This window comes from Salvelinus sp. IW2-2015, linkage group LG1 (assembly GCF_002910315.2).
Source record: "Salvelinus sp. IW2-2015 linkage group LG1, ASM291031v2, whole genome shotgun sequence".
Lineage (NCBI taxonomy): Eukaryota > Metazoa > Chordata > Actinopteri > Salmoniformes > Salmonidae > Salvelinus > Salvelinus sp. IW2-2015.
In genome coordinates this window covers 23237937-23261944 of record NC_036838.1, presented here as the reverse complement: position 1 = coordinate 23261944, position 24008 = coordinate 23237937, and the positions used below count along the sequence as shown (strand labels likewise).

Genomic DNA, 24008 nt, shown 5'->3' with positions numbered 1-24008 from the left:
CTGCACTTAACTCAAATGAATAGAATGTAGGCTAAAATATATTTTAGTCCATCAAGAACAAGCAATTAGCCTACTTATCAGTGATCATTTGAATGCTGTTCCATTATATTCTACACATTTAAGTGCAGTAGAATAGAAAACAATACAATAGAATAGGCAATTATCCTAGTGATCCCTTTTCGGAAATAATTTGCAGGTTTCTGCCGGGCACAGAGGGTGCGCCTTGTAGGCTTCTCGTCCTTCACGGGAGCCCGTAGCGTCATGCAGAGGATGGGAGGACACAGCGAGTGGTGTGGTCCATTACAACCCGTGTCACAGAGGCTGAAAGGTAGCGCCTAAAAACGTGCGTATTTATTGGATACGTGTTGTTGCTAGGGGCGTGGGTTTGAGTCTTAAAATTGGCCTGTCTCCTTGCCATAGAAAGTGTAATTCGAGAGAGACATGGCACAAATACTGTCCGAACGAACGGTGAGATGCTCTGAGCACATGCTCTGGGAGAAAACTGTGCCGCAGTGAGCAACCAATTTGATCTGATCAGCGCTTTTACTCCGCACCCGGACACCGCTCAACAGAGGAACTGCCCCCCCAGCGGRGTGCTGCGCATAGGGGGCGATGCAATGGGGGCGATGCTGTGATGTGGAGGTCACACTTCTCTGACTTCATTCTGCTTTTCAAACGATAAATAACCGTAATACATGCGCAATAAACAGCTACTGGATCGACTAGCCTACGATTACAGTGGTCACAGCTGCTCACCTGACAGTTGCATGTGATGGGTATTTTGAGTGATTAGAGAGAAACAGGGAACTATCCTTGCCCGACAACCGTGAGTGTTCATCGTAGCARTTCTACCTACCACGAGTWSTACAGCCTRCACTGTAACCAATTYGATCAGTTGATGAAACAAAGTCGCAATAAACGAAGGCTTTACCGAAACTGCATATGATAGCAATTAATTACAATTGTAATGTATTAATGCAACATTTCAATTGGCTGTTTGGCTGGCTGGCTTGAYTAATGATAAGATGAGCCGTATTAAATCACGCAGTGGCACCATTGCGACTGTTTTAAGAGTTATTGTCGTTATTAATTGCCGTTTTATAMATATGCTAGATATCTCAAGTGAGATTGGTTTAAGGGATTGCATAGCTGCCTAACTGCGTCAGTACATGCGAACGTTGCAGGTAGCCTATGCACACCCTCACTGCTGGGGAAGGACCATGAAAGCAGTAGCCTCTGAATCTCACCGATAACTGTCTAAATATTTCCCGGGGATGGATTCCGGGGAGGACTCGGGCTCGGACGCGCCACTTGGATCGACATTCTCCTCGGTTCCCAATTTAGACTCTGACACCAACGCCAACATCCGTATCTATGAGAACGGTGAAGAGCGGAATGTTGACAACATGGAAACTGCGGCGCTAAGAGGGGCAAGCGACCCGAGCGCGTACCCCTTGTCGGATTACCGGGGACTGGTCCGTCAGAGGTTTATTCGCAGAAGTTTGTGGTTTTCCGACGCGGACGACCAAGCKTTGGACGCGCCAGAATGCGTCAACAGTACTCCAATGCTCAGCGTCCACCTGCGCACCATCGTGGACCGAACCCGCGCGCTCGGACCTCGCGTGGCTTTCCAGGTCCAGGAGAGCTCGAGCACCGAGAGCCAAGTGGGGCAGAAGGACAGTGCGACTGAGAGTGTGAGCGCGGATGAAGAGAAGGAGAGGAGCGAGGCCGAGACAAAACCAGACGATGCAGCTGCACCGTCGCCTGATACCACCGAGAAAGCGGGGATTGACGAGAACGAGGATGAGAACGAGATAAAAGCYGTGTCCACCTCACCCGGGGGCCGGTTTCTCAAGTTCGATACTGAGATCGGGAGAGGGTCATTTAAGACCGTCTACAAGGGTCTGGACACAGACACCTGGGTAGAAGTTGCTTGGTGTGAACTCCAGGTAATTGAATAGGACTCCTTGGTTTACACTTTAAGTTACTAACTCCATTATAATGTCTAATTGTTTGGAACTAGAAAAATCCTTCTGAATACATTTATATCCTGATGATAAGTTCTTACACTGCAGCATGAACGTCATAACTATTTTATGAAGCTGTAATAACACCTGCTCTTATGGCTGCCYAAGGTGCCCATATAACATTTTGCACTAAATGTGGCAATTGCTAGCATTAACTAAGCTGAATTCCTCCCAGACTTTTTTGTTGTTCTTGGTTATGAGGGCCTTGGTCATGAAACCGTAGTCTATTATGAGGCCTATGATACCACTGCACAGACACACGGACAGAAACGACGTGTTGCATTTCAAAGCGTTATGGTAGATTGCCACCACTTGAACCTGTGCTAGTTCAGACGAGACAGAGTGGAGGCTGGTAGTGCTGATGATGGGACGCCAGTTCTGATGACGGGTTATCAGGTTTTGCACCACCTGTCCCTCCCTCCACCCACACACGAAAGCAGACCCTGTCACCATTGTGTTTAATACAACTCTGTGATGTACATTTTCAGCGGACTGAAAAAAATACCGTCATCTTTCTGCACATCAGTTCCGGATTGGGTCCATTTGCAGGCAATGAGAGGTTTCTGTACTGCTGCATACGAGCGTTTCAGGGTGTCGCCAAATGAGCTGAGAGAGGGGTTTAGTGTCGGAGCAGAGACGGGTGAAAGAGAGAGAGACTCGGCTAGTTCACTGAGATTATCTTATACCAGCATTTTAGAAGTTCCACTAAAATGTGGATGGATGGACGTGGTAATTTAACAATACACAACCTACTATTTGCACCATGCCAGCCATTAGGTCATGCTATGAATACACTGTTTCAGTGTACAGGTAGGTGAGTCMGAGTCTGTGTTGTGGTTCCGGAACTAAGCCAAGGGAAGGCAGAGGGAGATATTCAGTATTTCAGACACATAGGGGCGAGAGGGTTTTTGTTATGGAGCTGATGCAGCATTTCTCAGTGTTAGACCCAGGAGCGGAGAGATGGTGTTTTTAGGAACAGTTTTAGCCTGGAGCCCCCTCATTGTTTAGGTTCCCCTGGGGAAGTCAGGCACAAATATCATACTGTACCTCCAAGACATGCTACCTTCTCCTAACTTTCTCAMTCATCATTATTCACGATTCATTCATGATTATCSGTAATCATGGTAGCATCCAGGTTAATGTAGAAGTGTTTAGAAACATATTCTATTCTTATTTACAATAAAAGTGACCGCAAAATTACACAATACATTATTTACCAATTTGGGCTCCATATAAYCTGAAATACAACCAAAACAAACTGAAAATGCATCCATCAAATTTGTATASTCACAGTCTTGATGTAGTCATTGAGTGCTAGGAATATGGGATGAAAATACTACACTTTTCACTACTTTAATAGACATTTAAGTGAATTTGTCCAAATACTTTTGGTTTCCTAAAATGGAGGGACTACATRCAAATAGTGCTGCAATTTCTAAACAGTTGAATCAATATGAATGAAAATACCCTCAAAATGAATCGGACCGTCTGTAATTTAACCTCATAGTCATTGTATAATTTCAAATCCAAAGTGCTGGGAATACAGAGCCAAAACAACAAACAATTTGTCACTGTCCCAATACTTTCTGACCTCACTATATAAAGAGAGATAGAAAAGAGAGCGATACAGAGATACAGAAAGAATGAGCCAGATGAAAGAGAATGAGAGAGCAAAATAAGGATGATTGAGTGAAAAATCATTTGAAAAAGACAAAGGGATACAGCCATCTGCAGAAATACACAAATGTACACATTCATTTAGTAAATCAACTGATCATATGGATGTGTTTCCCTCTCTCTCTCTGTCCCCATCTCTGGGTCAGACAGACTTACCAGGTCCTGATCATCTCGGATCAGTGGATGATGCAACATGATTCAGGGAAAAACTGCCAGCTGCCAGTGTGTCTGATCAGCTGAGGATACAGTTCTACACACACGCAAACAAACGTTCCACTCCGCACGTCTCCACATCATGTGGACAGGCTGATGGGCTGATMGTACAGCATACTAAACTAAACGACAGCCTATCCCCTGGGGCGTTACTGGGCAGATCTGTCTGGAGAGGCTAAACCTGCTGATGCAAGCGCTCCCTTCTGCAGAGATTGAGAGAGAGGGWGACAGAAAGAGAGAGAGAGCGGGAAAGAGGGAGAGGGAAAGAGAGGGAGTGTGCGCCTGTGCGGGTCAGTTTGGGATAAGCAGTGATCRGCTCTCGCTTGCTGTGTATCGGGGACAGTAAAGCTATGCGTCTTATATCATAGCTCATTGCTGTTATGCTGGGTCTCACCCATTCCATTAGAGCAGASTGCTAATATAGCTTCTCTGTCTTCTTTCGCAACGACAAAGCTCAGTAAGGCAGGCAGATGCTGTAACTGCCACGCCCTGCCTGGGGGGGAAAAAAATCCATAGACTGCCACAGGATCCTTAGATAGATCCGAGCAGTTCCCACTCCCCAGTTAACCTCCTTCCAGAATAGGATCCTGAAAAATGTGTTGTGTAGGAAACAGTATGGGCAATTAAGGACATGCTTACTGGGCTAGCATCTGTTTACCAACATGTTAGATATACGGATATACGACAGCTTAGGTCGCTATGGGCTTTAGGTGAAATACGACTCTGCACCTTTCTCCAATAATCCATGCTGGTGAATGGACATAATGTGAACATTCTTTATTACTGCCATCTGGAAATCTGTAACACTATATGCACACGCTTCCCAGATGAAAAAGTGTGTGTGTTTGAGAGAGTGTGTGTGTTTGAGAGAGTGTGTGTGTGTGTGTGTGTGTCTTTGCCACTCAGTATCTCAGTATTGTTGCATCCCTCTGCGTCCCTTTGACGCTTCTCTCTGAGTCTCAGTGGGTATTTGTTCATGTGTACTGTGGCCACGGTATCTCATTGCTGTATGCYGCGGACCCCTCTTCTCCATMACTGTTTAGTGGTYATTTGTGTCATGTACACAGTACACAGGTGTGTATAATGTACATGTGTATACTGTCTGTATACTGTACGTAGCGTRAAGAKTTTATATRTGTTTGTATRTGTATGTAGGAGTATGAATCTTGTTACAGACAAGATTTTGGGTTCATCTTTCGTTTTGTGGATCTCATGATTCAAGGCTGTGACTGAAGTGTATTCCTGTGTGCGTGTGCGTGTGCGTGTGCGTGTGTGTGTGTGTGTGCGCGCCCAGGCCGGGGTTGTCTAAGGTTTCTACCAGACTGTCCTGAGTGGAACAGAGATGTAGAGGATCTTTACTGTCAGCTGTTTCACTATTTAAAGAGAAGAAGAGGGCCAAAATATTGATCCACAGTAAACTCCATCACCCAGAGGCTGTATAGCCAAAGACAGGTGTTACATTCAGCCTCTCCTCCCTACAGCTGTGGAAGACATCCTCGTTCTTAGTATAGAGTCTAKATCTGCTTCACAACACCTTTTGTAACCAAGCAAGACTCTGATCCCACTTCTGACATCACCACATATCATTCAAGTAGACATCTTCACTGAACATCGTGCTTTCACAAGAGGACATCACCTATGGCATCATGTCCAGATCACACTGCATGTTTTATACATGGCTGTTACGAGAWGAAGGATTCCCACCCCTGCGCTTTCCTCACTCAAAACATCACACTTGTGTTCACTCCGAGTCTTTTCCCTGTCTTCATTTTGCAGCGGTGGCCGACCGCTGCTAAATCGTTTCCACCGCTCCAAAAGATATGCCATTTTAAAAAATATATATATTTCTGCCGAGACACACTTCGGCAATTAAGCCATTTTTATACTTCCCCATAGTCATATGAACTCAGGGATACCATTTTTATGTCTCTGCATGCAGYTGGAAGGAAGTTTATAACTCGTGTTATGGAAACAGYTACCTTTGCCACCGCTGCTGAAAAGAAAAAATCCTATGGGAAATTCATAGCATTACTCCCAAACATGGCCCACAGGAGTCCTACAGTACATTCATGGGTTTCKAGACCAATCACATAACTGTCGAGACACTGGAATAATCTCATTGTCTCCCCTTTCTTCTCATAGGACCGTAAGCTGACCAAAGCAGAGCGTCAGAGGTTTAAGGAGGAGGCAGAGATGTTGAAGGGTCTTCAGCACCCCAACATTGTACGTTTCTACGACTTCTGGGAGTCACCGGTCAAAGGGAGGAAGTGCATCGTTCTGGTGACAGAGCTCATGACCTCAGGGACACTAAAAACGTGAGACAAACACAGCCAGCAGCATCCTCCCTCCCGCTCTCCCTATCACACAACACTGCTGAGCTTAACATTAAACAAGGTCAGGTAAAACCTCCTAAACTGTTCTTATGAAATGAAAAAGAGTAACTTTCCAAAAGGGGAAATTTCCACTGGTGTCAGTGGAAAGTTTTCATTGTATAAATTAGTTCATCCACAGTTTGACAACTTAATTGGGCAAACTAAAAGTTGAATGATAGTTGTTCTTATCAGATGGATTGTAGTGGTCATGATGATGACAATTATGATGATGATAATCATGATGATGGTCTGCTCTTCATCCTCCAGCAGTGGAGGCTCCTCAGAGGAGAAAGGGGAGGACCATCCTCAGTGAATTTGATAAAATCAAAATAGTGAAACATTTTAAAGTTATCCTTTTTAGATAAAACTATACAAAATATATCTAAATGTCACCAAATAATTCATTAAAACACACTGTTTTGCTATGAAGGCCTACATTAGCCTCAGCAGCACTCTGTAGGGTAGCAGCACAGTGTAGGCGGAGGAAAGCTAGCTTATGTCCTTCTCTGGGTACATTGACTTCAATACAAAACCTAGGAGGCTCATGGTTCTCACCCCCTTCCATAGACTTACACAGTAATTATGACAGCTTCTGGAGGATGTCCTCCAACCTAYATGAGCTCCTGCAGCATGAACTGGSATGTTGTCCACCCAATCAAAAGATCAGAGAATGAATCTAGTACTGAAACCGTAAGCTACAGCTAGCTAGCACTTCGGTGCATACCATATGGCGAGTAGTTCACTTAAAGAGAGATGAACGATAACAGTTTAACAATTTTGATAGAGAGAGCGGGAGAAAGGGAGAGAGAGCTATATTTAGTTGTATTTTTTTAAACTTTCACTTTCACTTAGATGGGAAATAAGCTAGCTAGTTTAGCCTACTCAAATACCCGGCTCAAACAGAGAGGGATGTTATGTTAGCTAGCTGGCTATGGCTATCCAACACTGGAACTCTTTCAWGTCAAGGTAAGCTTTTGATTTAATGATTTTTTTTGCCACTGGGCCCACCGGTGTAACTACTAAACTGCTTTCTGACTGTACCGATTGTAGCGAGTTTACTAATGCGTTAGTTCTAGTAGTTCTAGTTGACTATGATGTTACAACAATGTAGGCTGTGTGTAGCGGTTAGCGGTCATAATATGAAGGTTTGGCTTGGAAAGGTTTTTTCGCCTGGTCACAGGCAGCTGATGTGTACTGAAGTCCACAAGTGAAGGGAAAAGGTGAGAGGAGGAGAGCGCATAGATAGTTGAAAGAAGGAGTTAGTTATACAACGAGCAAAGTGATCATGCTGTTTCTWTGTGGCTGCTGTGAAAGTGAACTGTTTGCGTGTGATCAGGGGTGTATTCATTCCGCCGATTCTGTTGAAAAACATTTCTTAAACAGAAAAAAGAAACGTAACGAAACGGGGACAAACATACCTGAATTTGTCCAATAGAAACTCATTTGCAACTGTTGGATTAATGATTACACCCTAGATCAGCTAAATGCAGCCAAGAGTGTGCAAGGCGGTATTGAATGTGTCACTGTCTGTCACCTTGATTACTCAAAATTATTTAGACCTGTGCACTTACGCTGTAAACTTTCATTCATATGATAGGTTGTAGAAGCCTCATGATGGGTACAGGGAAAATTTGATTATTATGCAGTAGCCTAAACTTATCGATGATACATTGAGCTGGGTGAATCGAATATGAATGACAGTCATCCAACATGCTGCAATAGAAATAAGGCCATGCTCCTAAAAAAAAAAAAAGAAGAATCATCCTCCCTCATCTTAAATGGCTCCGACCGCCACTGTCCTCCAGGTATCTGAAGCGGTTTAAGGTGATGAAGCCTAAGGTTCTGAGGAGCTGGTGTAGACAGATCCTGAAGGGGCTCCACTTCCTCCACACCAGGGACCCTCCCATCATCCACAGGGACCTGAAGTGTGACAACATCTTCATCACCGGCCCCACCGGCTCCGTCAAGATCGGGGACCTGGGATTGGCTACCCTCAAGAGGGCCTCCTTTGCCAAGAGTGTCATTGGTGAGGAATTACACATGCTCTTTCATGCTCTGCTTGGAAGGGTCGTAAACACATCATCTGTAAAAGGGTATGGAATCTATACTGTAACTGTGCACTTAATGGATTGTGACAGKACCTTAGCCTTGACTCTACTTGAGACCTGAAAGGCTGTTTCTGAATTCATTGATCCTCTTTTGGATGGGTATACAGTATGTGAGATAGCTTAGCATGTTTATCATATTTGTGTGAGTGTGTGTCAGTGTGTTAGGGAGAAATCCTTGTTTCTTTCAAGAGGGAGCCCTGTAACTCTTGTGACCTTTTGATGTTTGCTTTTGCCTTCTCCCCTGACCTCTGTCCTCCCAGGCACCCCAGAGTTTATGGCCCCTGAGATGTATGAGGAGCACTATGACGAGGCGGTGGACGTCTATGCCTTTGGCATGTGTATGTTGGAGATGGCCACCTCAGAATACCCTTACTCCGAGTGCCAGAACGCCGCTCAGATCTACCGCAAAGTCACCAGCGTGAGTTTAGCGAGTCCAGCACAATACTGTCTATCACCCACACCGTGCTGGCACCTATGTTTTYCCCCACCAGCACTAAGTCACCCATCTCATCGCGATCGCCAATGTTTACTTACTAGCACTCACAGCAAAGCCACGAAGATCTATAATTCAGTCTATACTCCAAAAGGTTACCACAGTGATGTGAGATGCTACTGCTTACAACAAAAACCTACTAAAAGCACAGGTACAGTCACTCAAATGAGTTAAAGTGAAATACCAAAACGAGATGATCAAAATTCTCTCTCTGCTGCTTTCAAAAAAAATTAAAAAAAAGAGTTGTTGCAGTGTGCTTTTTGAGGTACAACAACAACCCAGAGGAATGTACAGTGCAGAGGTTTAAAAGGAAGTGAACCATCACATTTTCAGAAATAGTTTGCAGTTCTTTCAACAAGGATAAATAAGATGTTTATGACTTATGGAGAGCATGCCTGTATTTCAAAATGCACCTTATTCCCTACAGTGCACTACTTTTGATTGACTTTTGGTCAAAAGTAGTGCACTGCATAGGGAATAGGGTGCCTTTTGGGACGTAGCCCCCATTCATTTCTTCAMATTTCATCATAAAACAAGAAAAGCTCCATTCGTCCCGCCACAACTTTCCTCGCTAGAGTAGAGTAACGGCAGCTGAGGCAGCTCATCACTTCTCATTGGAGTGGAGTAGACGACATGTCACCACGGGGAGTCTGTTCTTTAAYGGGGTGGGACATTTGTTAGCCGTCTTACTCCTGTCACAAAGAACGAAGGTCACACACTCTGTGTGTTATTTATGTGACACTCTGACTCAGTGAGAAATGGTATTTGTGAACTCCAGGACCAGTAGCTGTCACACCTGGGGATCCAAATAAACACGTTTGTTTTGTATTTGTCTTCAGGAAGATTGTTTTTGTTTTCCTGTCTGTGAGTGTCAGTGTCCGAATGTGTAATATATCCCATGACATTCTTCTTACGCCATACTGTGTGAGATGTCACGTAGAATATACTTCCCATCCTGCATATTGTTGTTCTTTGTGTCTGGCACCTCCAGGGGGTGAAGCCTGCCAGCTATGATAAGATCAGTGACCCAGAGATTAAGGAGATCATCGGGGAGTGTATCTGCCATCGGCGGGAAGAGAGGTAAGTGGACCAAGTCAAGTCCATCTGTAAAGTCAAGTATGCCGGTAAAGTACTGAGCAGGTAGAGGGCATTAAATGGTCACAACCAACACATACACACGTGGGTATATCCATTTAAATTCAGTCACTTTTTGACAGCACCCCTTTTGATTTGAACAAAACCTTCCATACATATTTGCCCGTTGTAGAAGTGCTCAGAAAGTGACTTTTTGGGCCTGAATGCCAAAACATTCAAGAGATAAATGCTTCTACACCTGCATTGCTTGCTGTTTGTGGTTTTAGGCTGGGTTTCTGTACAGCACTTCGAGATATTAGCTGATGTATGAAGGGCTATATAAAATAAACTTGATTTGACTTGATAAAGGTGCTCAAAGTTGAGGTGTTTTGCATAACCCACAATGCTATGAGACATCCATGTCATCATTACTGGAAAAGATCAACGGTTGAGATTGATAACATTTGAAAGCTTACAAACAGGATTGTCAAATTATTTCATAATTTCTTGAAAAAAACATGTGTTAATTCAAATTATAACATGTTTTAATCTTTAATGTCAWTTATCAAAAAATGMGTGAAACTCCTATTTGTATTTTCTCCAACCGATGGCGGGCACAAAACGTATGATGATATAAAGAGGGTCTAAGCTRCAACATATGCGAATATGAAAACAAATCTGAGTTTAGATAATTGACGTTAAAGGTACAAAATGACAGAATTAAAAACATATAATAATCATTTATTTCAAAAAAGTTGAAAATTATTTGACAACCCTGCCTGTAATCTTTTAAACGATATCAATCTCAACCGTTTATCTTTCCAGTGATGAAGACATGGATGTCTCATAGTATGGTGGGGTATGCAAAATGGGTCAACTTTGAGCACCTCCATCTCCCGAATGTTTAGGCATTCAGGTCCAAAATAATAATTMACATATCCTGTTGCTGCGGGATTATTGTCCTGCTGAAGCAGACTGGCTCAAATTAAGATCCTAGGTCTGCACTGTTGATGCTCCTATGTGGACTGACGTTTCGGATCAGTCATTCTGAGTGAAACCGTAAACGTTCCACAGCACCGGCGTTGTGTGTGTGAACGTGCGTGTGTGTATACTTTTCTGTATGTTTGTTGTCTACAGGTACAGCATAAAGGACCTCTTGAACCATGCCTTCTTTGCCGAGGACACAGGCGTGAGGGTGGAGCTGGCCGAAGAGGACGATGGGAAAAAGAGTTCCATCGCCCTGAAGGTGTGGGTGGAGGACCCCAAGAAGCTGAAGGGGAAGTACAAAGACAGTGGTGCCATCGAGTTCACCTTTGACCTGGAGAAAGAGACCCCAGAGGGCGTGGCCCAGGAGATGGTGAGTAGCAGAGTAAAGGTCTTCACGGGTCCACCAGACCCGAAATTCCGAGATCCGACCCGGGCCCAAGCGGGTCGAAGTCCAAAATTCTGACCTTTGTCTCGGATCTAGGTCGGGTCTGATATAATTGCCACGGGACTCGGGTATGTGCAATTAAAATGGATTTACCAACTAGACCCGATTGGACCCGTCCTCTAGTAATTTAATCAGTGAGGTGATGAGAAAACGGTGCAAGCTTGTGATCTGTGTCACTCCAATTGCAATTTAAAACATAGCTTATGCCGGCCAGGTCCAGCTGAAACTTGTTCCGGCCGCTCACCTCTGAGGAGAGAGAGAGAGCAAGAGAGAGTAGCCTTGGCCTAGGCTGCTGTTGATTGCGAAGATGGAGGCATTTTTCATTGAAGTAAAGCGAACGTTAGAGGAGAAAAGAGTACAGYGAAAAGAAGCTGAGAAAGGGAACGGACAGGTCGCTATTCAGGTTTGATGCAATTTTCTAACTTTTTATTTATTTTCGTATTTATCATCTTTATTATTATTATTTTTATTATATCATTATTATTATTGTAGGCCTATTTATCCTAATCTAAACCAGTTCTTTAAGTATGCAAATAGTGTTTTGTTTCAATATGTTGAGACATTTTCGTTGGCTAAATTAAGTTCCAACTGTAGGCTAACCCTAGTGTTCACCGCAATATATCAGCCTGTTCATATTTTCCCTATAAACACAGACTTTACATACTTTTGATATTACCCTTATAAAGTTTAGAAACCTTTGTAAAGGTTTGGTGTGGTGTGGCTAGTATTAGGCTATAGCTGCCGGTCTATGAAGTTCAGTGAGCACCGATGCTCCCTCGGACGCCGACAGTTGAATTTGATATGACAGTTAAACTTGATATGTGACGAATGTTTTAGGACTACCAATGTTACTCCTATAATCTAACAATAKAATGTTTATCTTTATAAAAAACTATTGATTTAATCATATCGGGTCAGGTAGGAAAGCCACRGATCCATTTCGGAACAAGTCCAACTGTTTGGACCCGTGAAGACGTCTATAGCAGAGCCATATGTAGAGACTCTAAATGGCTGTGGTGAGCAGGGTTCACATTATCATGGCTCAGATCTGTCTTGCAGACACTGTTGGTGTATTTGCAGTACCAGTTGCAGAGTATGATATTTATGTTATAGAGTGAGAAATTGTATGACTGTCCCCTAGATACCATTTATTTGATGAGCTTTAATCAATTTTTTGTTTTATAATCAGTAAAATGTAGCATTTTACTTTAATCTAGCCATGTGGCATCCTCATGGAAAGCAACTCTGTCCTCTAGACTATATATAGTCTAGAGGGCAGAGTTGCTTATATATGTAAATATATGTATGTATATACAGTGGGGCAAAAATGTATTTAGTCAGCCACCAATTGTGCAAGTTCTCCCACTTAAAAAGATGAGAGAGGCCTGTAATTTTCATCATAGGTACACTTCAACTATGACAGACAAAATGAGGAAAAGAAATCCAGAAAATCACATTGTAGGATTTTTAATGAATTTATTTGCAAATTATGGTGGAAAATAAGTATTCGGATATACCGGACCGTGCAGGCGTACTGGCTCCCTTGAGCACCGAGCCTGCCCAACCTTACCTGGTTGAATGCTCCCCGTCGCCCGACCAATGCGGGGAGGTGGAATAACCCGCACTGGGCTGTGTTGGCGAACCGGGGACACCATGCATAAGGCTGGTGCCATGTATGCCGGCCCGAGGAGACGTACTGGAAGCCAGATACGTTGAGCCGGCTTCATGGCACCTGGCTCGATGCCCACTCTAGCCCGGCCGATACGTGGAGCTGCAATGTACCGCACCGGGCTAAGCACACGTACAGGAGACACCGCGCGCTCTTCCGCATAACACGGTGTCTGCCCGTACTCTCGCTCTCCACGGTAAGCACGGGGAGTTGGCGCAGGTCTCCTACCTGACTTCGCCACACTCACTTTTAGCCCCCCCCAATAMATTTTKGGGGCTGACTCTCAGGCTTCCAGCCTCGCTTCCGTGCTGCCTCCTCATACTACCGCCTCTCGGCTCTAGCTGCCTCCAGCTCTTCACGAGGGCGGCGATACTCTCCAGCTTGAACCCAAGGTCCCTTACCGTCCAGTATTTCTTCCCAAGTCCATGAATCCTGTGTTCGCTGCTCCTGCTGCTGCTGCCGCTTACCACGCTGCTTGGTCCGAGTGTGGTGGGTGATTCTGTCACGTTCGTCGTAACATTTAAGTAAGGAGGACCAAGGCGCAGCGTGATATAAATACATTCTTCTTTAATGAGAAGAAAACAAACGAAAACTATACAAACTAAATCAAAACAACAAACAGACGAACGTGAAGCTATACAAACAATAAGTGCAGACACTGGCAACTTACACATAGACAATCACCCACAAMCTACCTAATGACTATGGCTGCCTATATATGGCTCCCAATCAGAGACAACGATAGACAGCTGTCTCTAATTGAGAACCAATCTAGGCAACCATAGACTTACATAAACACCTACAATGAACACAAYCCYATGAWCTCTACAAACACCCCCTAGACAATACAAACACCCTAGACGAGACAAAAACACACAAACATCCCCCATGTCACACCCTGACCTAACTAAAATAATAAAGAAAACAAAGATAACTAAGGCCAGGGCGTGACAGTGCCCCATGGTGGGGGTGGGGTTATGGTATGGGCAGGCATAAGCTATGGACAACGAACACAATTGCATTTTATCGATGGCAATTTGAATGCACAGAAATACTGTGACAAGTACCTGAGGCCCATTGTGAGGTCCATTTCTTATAAGGTATCTGTGACCAATAGATGCGTATCTGTATTGCCAGTCATGTGAAATCCACAGATTAGGGCCTAATTAATATATTCCAATTGACTGATTTCCTCATATGAACTCAGTTAAATCTTAGAAATTGTTGCATGTTGCGTTTATATTTTTGCTCAGTATACAAACACGTAGCCTATTAGCTATACAATTGTAATGTTATACCCCTGACAGGGGGGAAATCAGAGAAATGATTCACACTGACACGTAGCATCAGCGGCTGCTCAATCAGTTGTAATGGTGCAATGGATAAAATCATCAACTCTATACATAGATAGTTATTTTCGCAAATTACATAGCGTTCACATTTGTATTCCTAGGCATTAATTATCAAGCTCCACACAAACAGGCATCAACGGAGCACACAGATGATCGTATTATCACATTCACATGAATTATTACGATATTACTTACGATTCTGTATTACTATCAGTGATGTAGTGGTAAAACGTGGGTAATGGGTAAACTATAACCTCCAGTGGGCGATTGAGATAAGACGAACAACCACAGATATAAACGAAAACGGATGACATTTTTAGAACTGTACCGCTTGTATTTTAATGCAGGTCTATAGGGATGATAGGCCACGTGGAGATGTTCATATTGAAACATGTCTTCTTTTTTGAAGTTCCTAACTTGTTTGATAAGATTAGTACCAATTTTCTTAGGGGACTCCACATGGGGCCATGGCTCCAAGTTTGTGACCTAATGTAATGACCCCTCTCTCTGCTTGCTTCCGCTCGTTCTCTCTGTCTCCTCTACTTCCTCCTGAATGCATTGCAGCCTGCCTCAGCCTCACCACTTAGTGCCACATCGCCGTCTGTCTCAGTAGCCAACTCTCAGTAAAGCAAAGTTATTATGAGAACTTAATACCTTATTGTTTGCTCCTGCTGAAGTATGCTCCATTTAACACTAGCTTCTTACTTCATTCTTCTAGTTGGCTAAGTAATAGGTATACCTCCACTGTACTCACATCCTACCATACCCTTGTCTGTACATTATGCCTTGAATCTATTCTTCCGCGCCCAGAAATCTGCTCCTTTTACTCTCTGTTCCGAACGCACTAGACGACCAGTTCTTATAGCCTTTAGCCTTTAGCCGTACCCTTAGCCTACTCCTCCTCTGTTCCTCTGGTGATGTAGAGGTGAATCCAGGCCCTGCAGTACCTAGCTCCACTCCTATTCCCCAGGCGCTCTCTTTTGATGACTTCTGTAACCGTAATAGCCTTGGCTTCATGCATGTTAACATTAGAAGCCTCCTCCCTAAGTTTGTTTTRTTCACTGCTTTAGCACACTCCGCCAATCCTGATGTCCTAGCCGTGTCTGAATCATGGCTTAGGAAGGCGACCAAAAATCCTGAAATTTCCATCCCTAACTATAACATCTTCCGACAAGATAGAACTGCCAAAGGGGGCGGAGTTGCAATCTACTGAAGAGATAGCCTGCGGAGTTCTGTCATACTATCCAGGTCTGTGCCCGAACAATTCGAGCTTCTACTTTTAAAAATCTACCTGTCCAGAAACACCGTTGTCGCTTGTCAGTCCCCAGCTGTGCCCTGGACACCATACTGTATGTGAATTGATTTCCCCCCCATCTATCTTCAGTGTTTGTACTGTTAGGTGACCTAAACTGGGATATGCTTAACACCCTGGCCATCATACAATCTAAACTAGATGCCCTCAATCTCAACCAAATGATTAAGGAACCTACCAGGTACAACCCTAAATCCGTAACCATGGGCACCCTCTTAGATATCATCCTGACCAACTTGCCCTCTAAATACACCTCTGCTGTCTTCAACCAGGATTTCAGCGATCACTGCCTCATTGCTTGCATGCGTGATGGGTCCGCGGTCAAACGACCAACCCTCATCACTGTCAAACGCTCCCTAAAACACTTCAGCGAGCAGGCCTTTCTAATCGAAATGGCCCGGGTATCCTAGAAGGATATTGACCTCATCCCKTCAGTAGAGGATGCCTGGTTGCTCTTTAAAAGTGCTTTCCCCGCCATCTTAAATAAGCATGCCCCGTTCAAAAAATGTAGAACTAAGAACAGATATAGCCCTAGGTTCACCCCATACTTGACAGCCCTTGACCAGGACAAAAACATCCTGTGGCGTTCTGAATTAGCGTCGAAGAGCCCCCTCGATATGCAACTTTTCAGGGAAGTCAGGAACCAATATACTCAATCAGTTAGGAAAGCTAAGGCTAGCTTTTTCAAACAGAAATTTGCATCATGTAGCACGAATAAATGTACGATAATCGATCATTTCAATAAGCATTTTTCTACGGCTGGCCATGCTTTCCACCTGGCTACCCCTACCCCGGCCAACAGCTCAGCACACCCCTACAGCAACTGGTCCAAGCCCCCCCCCCCGCTTCTCCTTCACCCAAATCCATACAGCTGATGTTCTGAAAGACCTGCAAAATCTGGATCCCTACAAATCAGCTGGGCTAGACAATCTGGACCCTCTTTTTCTAAAATGACCCGCCGAAATTGTTGCAACCCCTATTACTAGCCTGCTCAACCTCTCTTTCGTATTGTCTGAGATCCCCAAAGATTGAAAGCTGCCGCGATCATCCCCCTCTTCAAATGGGGAGACACTCTAGACCCAAACTGTTATAGACCTATATCCATCCTGCCCTGCCTTTCTAAAATCTTCGAAAGCCAAGTTAACAAACAGATCACCGACCATTTCGAATCCCACCGTACCTTCGCCACTATGCAGTCTGGTTTCCGAGCTGGTCATGGGTGCATCTCAGCCACGCTCAAGGTCCTAAACGATATCATAACCGCCATCAATAAAAGACAATACTGTGCAGCCATCTTCATCGACCTGGCCAAGGCTTTTGACTCTGTCAATCACTGCATTATTTTCGGCAGACTCAATAGCATTGGTTTCTCAAATGACTGCCTCGCCTGGTTCACCAACTCCTTCTCAGATAGAGTTCAGTGTGTCAAATCGGAGGGCCTGTTGTCCGGACCTCTGTCGGTCTCTATGGGGGTGCCACATGGTTCAATTCTCGGGCCGACTCTTTTCTCTGTATATATCAATGATGTCGCGCTTGCTGCGGGTGATTCTGTGATCCACCTCTACGCAGACGACACCATTCTGTATACTTCTGGCCCTTCTTTGGGCACTGTGTTAACAAACCTGTTGTATGGCTTCAATGCCATACAACACTCCTTCCGTGGCCTCCAACTGCTTTTAAATGCTAGTAAAACTAAATGCATGCTCTTCAACCGATTGTTGYCCGCACCCGCCCGCCCGACTAGCATCACTACTCTGGACGGTTCTGACTTAGAATATGTGGACAAATACGTAGGTGTCTGGTTAGGCTGTAAACTCTCCTTTCAGACTCACATTAAGCATCTGCAATCCAAAATTAAATCTAGAATCGGCTTCCTATTTCGCAACAAAGCCTCCTTCACTCATGCTGCCAAACATACCCTCGTAAAACTGACTATCCTACCGATCCTTGACTTCGGCGATGTCATTTACAAAATAGCCTCCAACACTCTACTCAGCAAACTGGATGTAGTCTATCACAGTGCCAACCATTTTGTCACCAAAGCCCCATATACTACCCACCATCACTGGTCACCATAGCAACACCCACCCGTAGCACGTGCTCCAGCAGGTATATTTCACTGGTCATCCCCAAAGCCAATACTTCCTTTGGCCGCCTTTCCTTCCAGTTCTCTGCTGCCAATGACTGGAACGAATTGCAAAAATCACTGAAGCTGGAGTCTTATATCTCCCTCTCTAACTTTAAGTTTCAGCTGTCAGAGCAGCTTACCGATCACTGTACCTGTACACAGCCAATCTGTAAATAGCACACCCAACTACCTCATCCCCATATTGTTATTTATCCTCTTGCTCTTTTGTACCCCAGTATCTCTACTTGCACATCATCATCTGCACATCTATCACTCCAGTATTAATGCTAAATTGTAATTATTTTGCCTCTATGGCCTATTTTTTGCCTTACCTCCTTACTCTTCTACATTTGCGCACACTGTACATAGATTTTTATATTGTTTTATTGACTGTACGTTTGTTTATTTGTAACTCTGTGTTGTTGTTTTTGTTTATTGACTGTACGTTTGTTTATGTGTAACTCTGTGTAGTTGTTTGTGTCACACTGCTTTGCTTTATCKTGGCCAGGTCGCAGTTGTAAATGAGAGCTTGTTCTCAACTGGCCTACCTGGTTAAATAAAGGTTAAATAAAAATGTAATAATAATAATAATAGCCTACTAGCTTTGATCAACGCTGGGAGCAATATTTAGATGTTGACCTGTAATTGATTTTCTTTATTGTGTACAAAATATATATTTTCATTATTATTCTTTTCAAATTAGAAAAAAATTACTGTAGTCCGGATCTCAGCGTCCTCATATGTAGTTACGGCCTTGTCTGTACAGACTACATCTCCCAACATGCCTCTGGGGGCTGGGGCCTGCTGTGCAATTGGTGATAGTCATGAAATAGTGTGTTTTTGAGATTACAGTCAGACTGCACAGAATCACATATCTACAAATAACCTCTAATCTCATATAACAACTCATTATGTGATTAAACTGATCTTCCTCAAACACGCTGAAAGACTTGATATCGTGTTACAGTCCATTCCTGGACAGTAAAAAAAAAAATCTCCACAAGCCAGTCCTGATATAATTACCCATCATGTAATCAGTAAATTCGAATTGGTCTTGTGGTCGGGCCAGTATCATCCAGAAAGGTATTGATTTAAACCAGTCAGTCTGGTAGACCCTGCGGCCCATCAGAGAGCTGTGGGCTAAGGAGGGGCAAGCTTTTATCTCGTTGGGTGACTGTGATACAAAGATAGGGACAACTGATGTCCCTGAAGTGCTGTCCGATCAATTCAAATTTCCACGTTAGCTCTTATGCGTCCCTGTTTGGTGATAACACCTCTGCTTTGCTGTCCTGTCTACTGTAGATGGTGTCACGGTTCTTTGTGATAACCTCTGTCCTTCCTTGTTCTGTCCTGTCTGCACTGTCCTGTCTACTGTACTGTAGATGGAGTCAGGGTTCTTAGTGATAACCTTTATCNAGTGATAACCTTTATCCTTTCCTGCTCTGTCTGCACTGTCCTGTTTGCACTGTCCTGTCCTGTCTACTGTTGATGGAGTCAGGGTTCTTAGTGATGACCTCTATCCTGTCTGCACTGTCCTGTTCTGTCCAGTCTGCCTTAGGTGACGTCAGGGCTCCTCCTGGTTTGTTTAGCGATGACAAAGACAATCTACTGAAAGACCCTAAACTGTAGGAAAGATTAATAGAGAAATGCCTAACGCTCTGAGCTTTCTTGACCAATCACATTGACATTGTCATGCTGTATCACACGGTTGCTAGGCCATTCGTCACACACTCCCTTCTAGAAAGTCAGGGTATGAGTMGAGAAACGTCTTTTTTTTACTCGAAAGCATGTCATGTCACGATTTCAAAGCAGTAAAATATTACGGAGAACTTAATAATCTCACATCTCGGAAAAKATCTGTAATATTGTGCGTCTTGTTCATGTAATTCATGCTATTTTTGGGATGTTGAGTTAGTGCCCAATTGACTCCCATTCACTCCTTGAAGGAGTGCACTCCTTGACCCAGAATGCACTGCACTGCTAATTGAAAAGAACTGGATTAGCATCTCATCCTTAGAGTATTTCTGAGGATAACCTCTTTGCTGTCGGTGGAGTCAGGCTTCTTCCGKGTTTGTTTATGCTGAATTCATAAAAAGTGGGAAACTCTGAAAATACTACTTGGAAATTTAGAGCAAAGAGTTGTGTGCATTCACGTGCTTTCAACTAATTGAGAACGCCAATTGGTTAATGGCAAACAAGCTGCAGCAATCATAAAGTTAAAGTACCGATCATGCTCGTAAGCAAATTATAGTGGTCAAAAACCATATGAATTGTTTTTTCTAAATAATATTTTTTTGTAGCGTTTATCTGCYGGAAATTCTGTTATCGAGGTCATTTTAAGTTTCAAGTTTTATTAGCCGGATGTATGGGATACACATGTTATACACCGTCCAACGAAATGCTTACTTGCAGGYTCCTTCTTGACAATGCAACAGCAATAAGAAATAATACAATCTAAGAAGCATATAAGTAGCATACATTTTATAGTCTAATATTTACACATGTTTTGGGGAWGAGGGGATTGGGGGCAAGTTTTTAAACATTGCTGCATTTAGCAGTCATAATGGTAGCAGCAGTTGTGATGTGTGTGTAGCATGAATGTACATTTGTGCGTGGGGGTGTGTGTGTGTGTGTGTGTGTGTGTGTGCTAAGGTGCGGAGAATCAGAGCAGGTGGTCAGTCCAGTTCAAGTGTTCAGCAGTCTGATGGATTGTAGACACCAACAGGATCAGAGACCGTTTCTATCAGACCTCATGCTCCGATACCATCTCCCCGACGGTAAGGGAATGAACAACTCGTGGCTGGGGTGTGTGCGGTGTCATTTCCTTAGTATGTGACATCAGAGTTGTGACATCAGCATGCGCGAGAAGTCGGAGAGAGACGATGGACAWGTTTCCCACTAGTAATTACCAGTTGGAGGSGCGTTCAAGTGGATTYTCCCCAGTCGTATGCTGGTATTTACGAGATGTTATGAACGCAGCATTGGTAATAACCTCTCTGTTATAGGTAGATTCAGGCTTCTTCCTGGACAGCGATGTGAAGATTGTAGGAAAGTCCATCAAGGATCGAGTGGCTCTCATCAAATGGAGGAGGGAGCGAACCGTCCCTGCAGTCGAGACCCAGACCCTGCTACAGGTTTGTGCTTTTTAGGGGTTCACAGCAAAGCTWTTGTTATTCTCTGAATTGTAATTGTTTTCTTGACATGGTCAAATAACTTAAGCATAGATTGGTAACTTTCTTTCTAATTTGGCACACAGAAACTAGAGGCCATGAGTGACTTGGTCAAAAAAAGAATGGCACCAACTGGCCTATAGGTAGCATTTTTACAAGCAGTCTCACTTAAACCTTCATATCTGCCCTGTTTGACTTAGAGACTTGAAACGTTGTATGTAGGTGTCTTTCCTCATGCTGAAATAATTTGCCTCAAGGACGCATAAGGTCCATCAGGATAGATTTTCCTCCATCTTGGACATTTTGGAAAACCTTTGAAAAGCGTATTCTCATGTACCATAAGTCCAAATAACACCACATTCGACCATATGTGGGAACTCCTTCAAGACTGTTRGAAAAGCATTCCTCATGAAGCTGGTTGAGAGAATGCCAAGAGTGTGCAAAGCTGTCATCGAGGCAAAGGGTGACTACTTTGAAGAATATACTACATGATTCCATATGTGTTATTTCATAGTTTTGATGTCTTCACTATTACTCTACAATGTAGAAAATAGTAAAAATAAAGAAAAACCCTTGAATGAGTAGGTGTCCAAACTTTTGACTTACTCATATTTATATATAAATTCAATACATTAAGTCATGACTTTAAGAGTGATAACCTGCTGCTTTCAAAGATAACCAACCTAAAGCACTAGAACAAACTTTACTTGCATCATTCTTGATTTAACAAAAGGAAGATGGGAAGATAGTTGAGGGTGCTTGCTTTGTTATCCAACTGATTGATCTTTTGTCCTTTCTGTCATCCTCTGAAACCCGTTCATTGCTGTTCCCAGCTATATTTGTCGTTGTTGTTGGTGTTTAAATTGTCCCTTTATTTGGTCACCAAACCTTTCTGAGTCAAGATCACTTTCGGAGTCAAAATGCAAGCTGAGATGTACCACTCAGATCTTTTTTAAAACATGTAAGCCTATGGCAACATTAACCTAATAAAAACAGGTCTGTAGGAATGAGGTTTGTGCAGTAGGCCTAATACATTATCGCAGCATATTGGCTATGCTTGGCCTGCCAATATTGTTCTTCTCGGACCATATTATATTTAAAAACTCAAGCTATGATAACAAAATAGGTCAGTTGTTGTATACTTGTGAGGCACAAAGAGAATACATTTGAATAATTCTCTTTTTTATTTTACTGGACTGATGGTACCTTAATCTGATGGTAGGTCTCAGCGGAGAGAAGGGAGAGAGCGGCATTGGGTCCGCTTCTCACTCCACCTGCTCTCTACTTTTCTCCGGTGAGACCTACCATAGGGGACATCGTCTTCCACCTGATGGAGAAACTTGAGTCGTACCTCATTATTTCTGCCTCAAATTCATGTTGTTCCTACGGCCAGAGAAAGTTAAATATTCCTTGATTAACAAATAGACACGACGAGCCGCTAATAATAAAAACACAGGCCTATCGATACACTTAGCTACTCATTCATCGCAGCTAAGGTGCTGGTTGTACCGCGACTGTAAGTGAGAAGCGCGTTTAATGTTTTGTAAAAGTGTTGGAATAAAAACAGTGTTGACAGTTCTGAATAAAAACTTAACCATGAATTCACTCATAAAAACAGCAGCTMTTTGCTGTATTCTTTGACAGTGTCGCTCTSGTCATGGTTTCAAAAGTTGTGAAATCTCACGTAGGCTAGTATCAAACTTTGCTGTGGGTTAGGAAGCTGCAGGCATGGTGATTTAAGCGATCTGATTGGCCTGCGCAGTAGGCACACTTGATTTAGCTTTTCGGTTCTAGCGGGTAGGCAGAGTTTGTCCCTTCAGACCAATGAAATGGTTCAAAATGGAAACACTTTGCCTACGAAGTGCACCTACCACCAAACAGTGCAAGACAAATGTCGTTGGCTTTTCTACAGACATTTTTGGTGATCAACTAGGAATAATTTGAAGACATGAGTGGTTGGTGACCACTGGTCTATCTGAATCAATGTTTCATGTTATTGTCGACCGAATCTGTACATTAAACAACTCTGCTGCAGGTGCCCAGCATGGGGGTACCACGACAGGGGGCGCAACTGGCCCCAGCAGAGCCAGAGGAGGCAGAAGCCGACCAGCCCCTTACCCTGATCTGCAGCCTGCCCGCCCACGCCACCTCGACCACATGTAAGAACCTGACTGCAGCCTCTAAACACAAAGAGAGAGACCGAGGCAAACAAACAAACAAACAAACAACAAACAAACACATAGATGAATGTGTATATAAGAAAACTTTAAGTAATTGAAACGCACACACACACACAGGCAGATCACCTTGTCTTGAGGAAGGGCCGATCAGTTCAAGGGCCGATCAGTTCAACGTAATCAAATCAAATCAAATTGTATTTGTCACATGCGCCGAATACAACAGGTGTTGACCTTATCTTACAGTGAAATGCTTACTTACGAGCCCTTAAACAACAATGCTTTAAGAAGTTAAGAAAAAACAAGTGTTAAGTAAAAAATAGAAAATTTTAATGAATAAATAATTAAAGAGCAGCAGTAAAATAACAATAGCGAGGCTATATAGAGGGGGTACCGGTACAGAGTCAATGTGCGGGGGCACCGGTTAGTCGAGGTAATTGAGGTAATATGTACATGTACAGTCATGGCCAAAAGTTTTGAGAATGACACAAATATTAATTTTCACAAAGTCTGCTGCCTCAGTTTGTATGATGGCAATTTGCATATACTACAGAATGTTATGAAGAGTGATCAGATGAATTGCAATTAATTGCAAAGTCCCTCTTTGCCATGCAAATGATCTGAATTCCCCAAAAAACATTTCCACTGCATTTCAGCCCTGCCACAAAAGGACTAGCTGGCATCATGTCAGTGATTCTCTCGTTAACACAGGTGTGAGTGTTGACGAGTACAAGGCTGGAGATCACGCTGTCATGCTGATTGAGTTCAAATAACAGACTGGAAGTTTCAAAAGGAGGCTGGTGC

At 43.4% G+C, this 24008-nt stretch overlaps 1 protein-coding gene across 4 annotated transcripts in view; it reads left to right on the top strand.

Annotated features, from left to right (window-relative positions):
- Window positions 1-377: 377 nt before the first annotated feature.
- wnk2 (WNK lysine deficient protein kinase 2) overlaps window positions 378-24008 on the top strand; it is a 66788-nt gene continuing 43157 nt past the window's right edge. For all 4 annotated transcript variants that reach the window (XM_023986179.2, XM_070443247.1, XM_070443244.1 and 1 more), the window contains exons 1-8: window positions 378-1949; window positions 6060-6232; window positions 8095-8315; window positions 8658-8815; window positions 9882-9970; window positions 11102-11321; window positions 20863-20991; window positions 23063-23186. In XM_023986179.2, coding sequence (XP_023841947.1) covers window positions 1275-1949; window positions 6060-6232; window positions 8095-8315; window positions 8658-8815; window positions 9882-9970; window positions 11102-11321; window positions 20863-20991; window positions 23063-23186 — 1789 coding nt within the window. In that variant the 5' untranslated portion in view covers window positions 378-1274. The remainder of the gene's footprint in view (window positions 1950-6059; window positions 6233-8094; window positions 8316-8657; window positions 8816-9881; window positions 9971-11101; window positions 11322-20862; window positions 20992-23062; window positions 23187-24008) is intronic.